Source organism: Crocodylus porosus, unplaced genomic scaffold, assembly GCF_001723895.1.
Source record: "Crocodylus porosus isolate Cpor-Errol unplaced genomic scaffold, CroPor_comp1, whole genome shotgun sequence".
In the NCBI taxonomy this organism is placed as follows: domain Eukaryota; kingdom Metazoa; phylum Chordata; order Crocodylia; family Crocodylidae; genus Crocodylus; species Crocodylus porosus.
In genome coordinates, this window is record NW_017728931.1 from 47,509,071 (window position 1) to 47,518,715 (window position 9,645).

The window sequence follows — 9,645 nt, forward strand, 5'->3', positions numbered from 1 at the left end:
CCGGTTTCCTGTGTCCATGTCTTAAAATGACAATCAGAGTTGCCATCAGTTGAGACTTGTAATGAGAAGCCAGTAGGTTGACTGGTAGGCACTTGAACTGGACTCCACTCTGATTTCTGAGAGGCATCCGAACATACCTGAAGTATAATGGCTGTGCAGAACAGGAACATGTACTCTTGCTTCTGATTGTATGTGTTTGATTGATAAAGAATTCAAAACTTTAAGGCTTCCAGTTGGGTAACTTGCACAGATCATATAATGTGTCTTTTTGCCAAATTTCCTTTTTTTCTTCCATGTTCAAGAAGCCAGCTCCTATCATATTAGAGCAGGGGTGGGCAAAATGTGGCCCGCAGGCCAGATGTGGCCTGCTAGGCCATTCTATCCGGCCTGTGGGGCGCCTAAAAAAGTTTAGAAAATTAATATGCATCTGTACCATGCGGCCCTTGATGGCTTGCCAAAACTCAGTAAGCGGCCCTCTGCCCAAAATAATTGCCTGCCCCTGTATTGGAGGGATAGAAATAGGAGGAGATTGGCCAGTGCCAAAACTAGTATTTCTGTAAGCTTTAGCAAAGTTGTGTGTATATACAGTGTGCAGCAGATCATTTTACTAACTGTGTGTTGTGCCGAGGTAATTTACTGCTCAGATTTTGGGTTTTTTTGTTTTTTCTGCAAGCAAGAGCATTCATTAGGAATTATTCTTGGTGATAAGGGTAGAGGGTTGTTGAGATTTTACTCCCCTTTTCCATGCAAGTGGTTAATTGACACAATAATGTCCCATACTTGATCTGATTGTAGATCGACTCTGTGAAAAAGTAGACCGACCTCTTTTATGCTTCCCCTTTTTGACAGGTAAAAATGTTGACTTATAAATGGAACAGAAGAGTAACTGTTGTGAATAATATGAAAATACAGTGCATATTTATGATCACTTCCGTTTTCTCCCTCCCCCCCCCTTTTTTTTTAACAGGTTACTTTCAAGCAAGCAGTATTTTGCATTTTCCTCATGGAGACAATCAGCAATCACATTTGCTGCAACAAGGTAACATTTTAAGAGATGTCATTATAGCTGCATTAAAAAGCTGATTTGTTATGTTTTCATAAAGGCAAAATAGATTCTTAAGTTAGGTGTTGTTTAATTTGACAGGAAGAACATCTCTCAGCAGTAGTATAAGTGCAGGGAAGCGTCCAAATCCAGAAGAAGAAACCCAGAGCATTGGACCAAAAGTCCAGCGACAAAGCACTAATTAAAATGGTGAGAAATGAGTACTGCGAAGTATCTTGCTATTTTAAATAAATTATTTTTGTGTGAAAACGTCGTATCCGAATGTTTCTAATATTATAGTATCTCTAAGTCATTGTTAATGACCAAGACACTTCTTCGCTACATGCTGTAAAACCAAATAACACAAAGGTTAAGCATAAGACAGGAGGCAAGATATAGATATAAGCCAGGGATGGGCAGTTATTTCAGCTGGAGGGCTGCTTAACAAGTTTTAGTGATCTGTTGAGGGTTGCATGGGTAGCCCCACCCTCTTGACAGTTGCATTGTCTCCTGGTTGACCAGAAATCCTGCCCCTGACCTTTGCCCCGGAAATATTACAGGGGGGGTGAGGGGTAGTGCCATCTTGAAATGGGGGGGAAGAAAACCAAACCGTACTAAAAAAATCAAACACCTACTATAACTTTTAATTTTATTTAAGAAAATATTTCTGTCCCAATTTGTGTTTGCATAGTATATCTAGAGGCGATTGCATACTAGCTCAAAATGCACTCTTACTCTTGCATATTGTGTGGGGGATTAAGGAGACATGTGAGGGTTGTGTGGTTGGATGTTGCAGGTCACTAAGGTGCCTGCTCTTTTAAGGGCAGAAACTGCCTAGAGAGAGGGCCCTAGCAGCCAGGCAGAAACCCCCCAGGTGCAAATTACTCTGGCAGCAGGCTAATGAGAGAATTAGCCTGCACGTGCACCCAGTCAGCTGACCAGAAGAAGGCAGGGTCCTGGGTGCACATAAACCCCAGGGCTGGGACCAGAGAGTTAGTTTTCTTGCAGCAACCAGGGGAAGGAGCCTTCAGGGGAAAATTGCCCAGAGATGCTTAGGCTGCCTGATATGCTGCATATAGGGCTAATGGGGCTCCAGCAGCTCACCAGGTACCCTGGCCTACAGGGCATTTGGTGCTGGGAGGGATGTTTGACTTTTAAAGGGACAGAGCGCACCGTGAACTGCTTGTATTATGTTATAGCTCAGGGGCTCATATTTTGGTTGCTGTTTATAAACTGGTGGACCAGGCTGAGGCTACTGGGGGAGGAGGTGGTCTCATTGGGGGCCCACTACAGTGTGGAGACCCCAGCACCATGGGGCTCAGTGACAAAGGGGCTGTGGAAAGCCCAGCGCCAGTATGGCCAGGAGCTCTGCAGGTGGCCAGGAGCTCTCTGCAGCCCGGTGATAACAGGAGGCTGAGCTATAGCAAGGCCCTAGAGAGACAACTTTTATATATCATCTGTGAGGCTTGGAGTGGTAAAGGGGTGGTTTTGGAGCTGCGCATCTAGTCCATAAGGCTGAGGGTACCCCATGAGGCAACCACTTTGAGCAGGACCCACAAGGGGCCCAAGAACCCACGAGGTTCAGTGAGGTCCATCAGGACCGTGTCCAAAGCACAAACTTGAGGGCAGCCTCCCTAGTTATTATAATAACCAAGATGTGGCAGGTGAGGAAAAGAGTGCCTGTTGGGCAAGATTGGCATGGTCAGGGTGCCCTAGGGGCATCACAGCCATCCCTGGGGACCCCATCCTGTGACAGGGGTTGTGTATGTGGGGGCTATGGAGGGTTGTGGGGTATGTGGCTGGGGTGGGAGGGTGTGGGTATGGTGGGTGGTGTCTGGGAGGGTGTCTGTATGTGATTATGGTTGAGGGGTGGGATTGTGTGGGGTCATGGGAGGGTGTGGGTCTGTTAGGGGTATGGTGGGAGGTGGGGAGCCAGCTGTGCCTGTCCCATCTTGGATGCTGCACACAGTTCCCAGCTGCAAGGCTGGGACCAATATGGTGTGGCCCGGGGCCAGCCTGTCCCAGCCCAGCACAGTGCAGTTCTAGCTGCTGGGTCAGGGACTGCGCGGCATGGCACGGAACCAGCCCAGCCTGGCCCAGCTGTGCTGCATGATTCTCATCTGCAAGGCCAGGATGCACACAGTGTGGCACAGGGCCAGCCCAGCCCAGCCCAGCTGGTCCAGTCTGTGCTGTGCTATGTGGGAACCACGTGGTACAGCTTGGAGCCTGCTCAGTTTGGCCCATCTCATCCTGGCAGCATGCAGTTCCCCACTGTAAAGCTGGGACCCACACAGCATGGCACAGAGGGAATGGAAGGGGCTGGGTTGACTCCATGTGGTCCCCAGCCTTGCAGCTGGTTGTGCTATGGTAGGCTGTGGGCCAGCAGGGCTGTTCAGCTTCCCTTGCACCTCCAGCTGCAGCTGCCACTACTTCTGCCTGGGTGAGTGGGGAATTGCAGCAGGCAGGGGGTTCCTGCCCAGCACGTCAAGCTCCGGCTCCAGCTCCCAGCCGCCTTCCACCCACTTTGCCCGCCCGGCTTGATGAGCAGCCCCTGCAGGCGGGTGGAGCAGGTGAAAGGTGGCCAGGAGCTAGAGCTGGATTTCCATACACTGGGCAGGGGCCTCCTGCTGAAGCTTCAACCTTCCCAGAGCGGTGCAGCGTGGCGCAGCATGGCAGCAGCAAGAGCGACAGTTGGCGGTAAGGGGAACAGAACAGGGGAGCTAATACGTAGCTCCTGGTGAGGCTGTTCCCACTGTGGCTGCAGCTGACCAGGTGCTGCTTTGTTTCCCTAGCCTCCAGTGGCCTCTCCTCTTCCCACTTCTGTCCCTGCTGCACCACTCCAGTGGGGGGATCTTCAGCCTGGCAGCTTATGCTGGAGGTGAGAGGAACAGAGGAATATCCAGCTGGCTGCAGCCACACTGGGAACAGCCCTGCCAGAAGCAACATACTGGCTGGGGCTCGGGGGCATGCAGGCATGGCCTGCCTGGGTGGGAGCAAGTGGGGCTCAGCCCCATGGGGAGCTGTGGCCTGAGGGCCATATTTTGCCCACCCCGATATAGGCAGATGGAAATACTATGAAGAAACAACACAACTCTTTTGGTCTAGGAGAAACACGATGAGTGGTCTTAGTGTGCAGCAGCCAAGCAATTGCAAAGTTTTTGGGAACATAGGACTAGAAGGAGCCTCCTGGGCCATTGAGTCTAGTCCTCTGCATTTGCAAGCAACCACTTACCCCAAGATTGTGAAAAATGGTGGACTCCAATCTCTTACTCACCCTAGCTAGAAAGTGCCAATCCAGAAACGCCAAGAGCATTGTTTAGTATTCTGTGGGGAAAGAGCAGCTGTGACTAGGGCACTACAAATGCACTGCCCCTGCAGTGGTAGAAAAGTAAGCAGCTAATATATGCTCAGAGGATCCTAGGAAAAAGACTCTGCCTGACTGCAAAAGAAGAATAAAACCCACGTAGTTCTTATCTATCTGCCTTAGAAAATAATTTCTTCCAGACTTTTAATTTGACACTTGGTTGACTGTAAACAAAAGAACAAGATCCTTTAGCCAGGTACCTCTGGGCTTTCTAAGCATCAGCAGGAGCATCAGGACACTCTGTTGTCTAGGCACCAAGGCCCAAGAGTTTTCTTTAGGGGGAATTGAATGGTAGAGTCAGAAGGCTGGAAAGAATCTCAAGTATCATCTAGCTTAAGAAGAACAATTAAGAGGCTTTGTGGATGTTTACATGGAGATCTTTCTAAATGTGAGTGGTCAGCATAGGAGAAACTATGAAGAAGGTGTTATGTTTTCAGTTTACAGGTGAGTGCAAGGTCTGTTTATTGACACTGACCAAGAGGTTGGGGGGTTTTAGGCCAGTTTTCAGACTCAAGAGACTCCTCATTAGACTTGAGACACCCCTCAGAAAATGCCAGCCTTAAGCTTTCACTCTTTTGACTGCGGGGAAAAACATAGAGCAATTGTTGTACAGGTTTCCCTCAATTTACATGGGTTCTTTATATGCTTATTCTCTCTTATGTGATGAGCATATTTAGACCCATATATGATCATCATAGATGACCCCCCTGCCCAAGCAGGTAAGTCTGTGGGGGGAGGGGAAAGGACCAGCCCCGGCTGCAGCGGCCCCTGGAGCTGTTGGCACCAGATGCCTACAGCTGCTGGGCTGCACCATGATCCCCCCCCGCTTGGGCTCCGCTTGTATACACTCACCATTGCTCCTAGGCCACACCGTGCCCTGGTGCAGGCAGCTGGTGTCAGTCATCCAGCGCAGGCTGGGGTGAGTGCGAACAAGTAGAGCCCCAGGTGGTACAGGGCGCGGAACTTACCCTGGCTCCGGGAGTGGCTGACACCAGCTGCCTGTAGCAGCTGGGCTGCACCATGCCTCAAGCCCTCCAGGGCTCTGCCAGTCCCCGCTCACCCCAGCCCATGCTGGAGCAGCCTCAGGAGCTGCCAACTCCAGTTGCTTGTAGCAGCTGGACTGCACTGTGCCCTGGTGCAGGTAGCTGGTGTCAGCTGTTCCTGGGGCTGTTCCAGCATGGGGTGGGGTAAGTGTGAACAAGTGGAGCCCCAGGCGGTGTGGGGCACAGCATTTGTCCCGGCCCCAGAAGCAGCTGACACCAGCTGCCTGTAGCAGCTAGGCTGCACTGTGTCCCAACCCCCCCAGGGCTCTGCCAGTCCCTATTCACCCTAATCCATGCTGGAGCGGCTGCCTGCAGCCACTGGGCTGCACTGTGCCCTGGTGCAGGCAGCTGGTGTCAGCTGCTCCCAGGGGAGCGGCTCCCCTTCCCTAGTCCCAGCCTCACTTCCTTCTTCCCTCCCTCCCTCCGTCCATCACTGCCATGGGAACCTATCCCTATGTGTTATGTGGTAAAGTGGGTTTGCTTAATGCGCCATTCTCCAGGAACACACATACCGCATACATTGAGGGAGACCTGTATTGCAAAGAACTTGGAAAAACCCTAGCAGGTCAGAATGTTTTTGATGCTATGGATTCCTATTTGAAATCTCTGGGTTTATCTTGCGAGTTGTGTGGATGTTTGCACGCCTAACTGCTAATATGTTGTGTAGTACCCTTAAAAGCATCTCATGGCCCCCTTGTTGAGACTCACTGGTATAGATCATGACAGGTTTTGGAAGTGAAGATGAGCGTCTTTGAGAGAGAAGGGAACCAGTGGAGAAATGCAAAAAAAGAAAGGTTAGGAAAATGATCTCCGCAGCGGCATTCTGAATGGATGACTGAGACATTTTTCTAAGCCATAGAAAAAGGATTCTGTAATCGAGGTATGAGACTGAGGCTTTTAGTTGGTTGGGTGGATTAGAAAAGTCATACTTCACATTGCAATGTGTATAACTAGGGACCCACAGAATTCATGATTTTGCAAAATCTGGCATTGCCCATGAAATGCACGGTGTGGGGGGAAACTTATGGAAAATAAAATGCTGGCTCACCAGAGGGAGCCTTGGCAGTCCTCAGGGTGCTGCAGCAGCCTGCCAGGCAGGAAAGGGAGGTGGGGGCAGGGGGCGCTGCCTACTCAAAGGACTGCCAGCAAGGAGACTGCCACCCCTCACCACTGATTGGCTATGAGGGCTGCCTGCTATGTGGCCTTACCAATTGGTGGTTAGGGGTGGGGCTTTGTGACAGACACCAGTGCAGCCAATCGGCAGGGTGAGGCTTCATGACAGGCAGCCCTTGCAGCCAATCGGTGGCAAGGAGCAGGGCCAGTGGACCCCATTAGCCAATTGGGGGGTGGGGGGCGGCTGCCATGCTCTACCCACAAAACGACTGATGGGCCCCGCGTTCTGCCCATGAAATCGGTGGGTGGCCGCCCTGAATTAGGTTGGTCAGTACATATGACAAATACAATGTTTCGAAGTGAGGCACATTTGGAGATTTCAGCTGGGGGACATATGAGCAGCTCCTGTCCTGACCCCCCGCCCCCCACTGGAATGATTCCAAAAAGCGGTGACAGTTGGTTGCTCTCCGGGTGGGGGGTGGCAAAGGATACTGTCAGGGCACGGGGGGGTGATTGGGGGATGGAGAGGTGGAGTCCTGTCCAGTGGCAACAGTGGTAGGAGCAGGGGTCTGGCAGAGGTGGGCTGCTGCAGGAAAGACAGGTATGTGGCAAAGGTACTAGGATATCTGGCTCCAGGTCTCAATCCACTGACCTCTCCTCTCCCCTTCTCCTGGGAGCAGAGAGGCAGTGGGGATTTGAGGGCTGTAGAGCTAGGCTGTAGGGGCAGTGCAGGTGCAAATCTGGCAGGAAACCCGAGTGGCGTTGTTCAGAGTGCCCCCTGCCCAGAAGAGTGCTCCCACTGTGGAAACCTCTGGAGCCCCAGCAGGAGTCCATGGCTGTGGTGTGAGGCTCCTGCTGTAGGGATTCTAGCTTCAGGATCTCTCCTCCCTCTTGCTCCAGCAGAGGTAGAGGCAACTGGGGCTGGAGTACCTTTTACTGGTACAGGCCCTAGGACCAAGACTCGGTAGCTGTTCAGCTGTCTTGGTTGAGCTATTGAGCTCCACTGTACTCTATCCATTATTTCTATCTCCAATGCTGCAAGTTGCATCTGTATTACATAGAGAGAAACCCCACCTTTTGGAAACTTGTCTCTAATGTTGGAGCAGATGTAGCAACTTGCATGTACCAGAATAGGAATCTATTTAAATTGGAGGTTCAACTAAGTTGCATATCCTGTTGAGACACTTCATGGACTGTGGAACACACAAGAGTTTGCTTTTAGCTTTTATGAGGACATTGTAATTTTATTTTGATGAGAGATTTTTAAATGCATGTTCAAGGTCAGAATTACAGTGGAATGGCTTTTTCATCTGTTTGGAGTTCACTGAATATGTTACTTCATCACTCTGTCATGAATTATCAGCACCCACATATCTTTAGATTTCCGCAAGTTGTAACAAAACTGCAGTTGTGTGATGGGTTTTTCTTGTGGCTTGATTCCACATTGGTAGACAATGTTTAAAAAATATTAGTCGGTATTTTGTTTTGAAGGTATAGTAAAGCTCTTTCTGAACACCAGCCTAACCAATGTCACTATAAACTTTCTGATGAACATTATTATGATATATAAATTATATTTCAACAGCAAGGCTTCACATTGTGCAAATTTTTTTTATTAGATACTTTATTGTAAAGGTCATCAAACATAGTCTTTATGCTCTTGTACAGTTATGTGCACTAAGATGGTCACTGCAGTAACATTACAAGCAGAGTTTTTCTTTTGAAGAGAACCTGTATAAACCAGCTTAATCAAAAGTTTTCCTCGACTGATGCATAATTTTATTTTTCTTACAGCATAGTTGGAAGAGAAGATATCACAGAAAAAAACATTCAGGGGAAAATTCACTCATTCTGTATTGGAGCTAAAGTGTTGTGAGAATATTTGTATTAAAGTATCATGCTTTTTCATAAATTATTTTCCAACATTCTGAATTGTTGTAAACAAGTTCAATTTTTGGAATGCATTATTTCTAACTGGCATTTCTATGGTTTTTAACTTTTTAATGACTATTTCACACAGGGCAAATTGAGATTTGTATATAAAGCATTTGGTCAAGGCATTTGTTAACTTAATGTAAATATAAATATTCATAATTAGTGATAGACCCATCAATATATTTTTGATATTCCATGTATGGCAACAGGAACGACTGTAATGGAGGATATGTAAAATGGGGACTTTCCAGGTAGAGGTGGAGTGGTTTGGAGTTTTTTTTTTTAAACTACTAATATTTTTAGACTTGGAATGACCTCTGTACGATCCAACTTCTACATATTTTCCTAATGTAAGCACTTAAGACTGTGTTTGAGTTGTCACCTTTATTAAAAACAGCTGTATAGAAGTCACGCCAATTTTTTTTTGTCAAAAACTTGTAAAGTTGTCATGTATATGTCCAGTCCTTGTATTCCCCAATTGCCTTGTTCAGTCACAGCTGAGACAATGTTGTTAATAAAAAATGTACATACAGATGCATAGGTCTCAGTGGCTTTTATTATTTATTGTGTTGGTTATATGTTTAATTTTCTGCTCCTTCTCCTCTGCCGCCCCCCCCCCCAAAAACAAACAAACAAACAAAAATACTGAGGGTAGGGGAAGGAGGGGAAAGAAATGGTGTTCAGAATTAGGGTGGGTGACTATGTAGTCTCCAGTTCGTTACAACTATGTGTAGTAGCCAAGCCAAAAATTTATAGGTAGCTAGATTTGCTCTGGCCTGATGTATAAAATTATGAGAAACTATTTCCATGATTTAAAAATAGGGTTTTAGAACATTCAGAATTTAGGATGCAACAAAATTGTTTGCCCATGGCTTTTAACTTAGCCTCCTTTTATGCACATGCATTATGATAGTATGTAGTTACAGTGACCATCTCTTTCTCCCCACAGAGCTCCTGCCTCCTTCATTGGCTGCCTTATGCTTGTTTTGCATTGCACCTGTGATTGTGACTCTCAGTCTGGGTAGCCTTTACTGCACTGCAACTAAGTTTACTTCTTTGAAGCAGTGATAATTTTTTTGCAAATCCATTCAGGTGTACTGATTAATGTGTTTTTAATCTGAAGGTTTTAGGATAATTACAAAAGCTAG

At 47.7% G+C, this 9,645-nt stretch overlaps 1 protein-coding gene across 1 annotated transcript in view; it reads left to right on the forward strand.

Moving 5' to 3' along the window:
* Positions 1-9,032, forward strand: part of CRY1 (cryptochrome circadian clock 1) — a 59,174-nt gene extending 50,142 nt beyond the window's left edge. Inside the window, exons 12-14 of the mRNA XM_019544796.1 lie at positions 968-1,039; positions 1,145-1,252; positions 8,357-9,032. Coding sequence (XP_019400341.1) covers positions 968-1,039; positions 1,145-1,248 — 176 coding nt within the window. The 3' untranslated portion in view covers positions 1,249-1,252; positions 8,357-9,032. The remainder of the gene's footprint in view (positions 1-967; positions 1,040-1,144; positions 1,253-8,356) is intronic.
* The last annotated feature ends 613 nt before the right edge of the window (positions 9,033-9,645 follow it).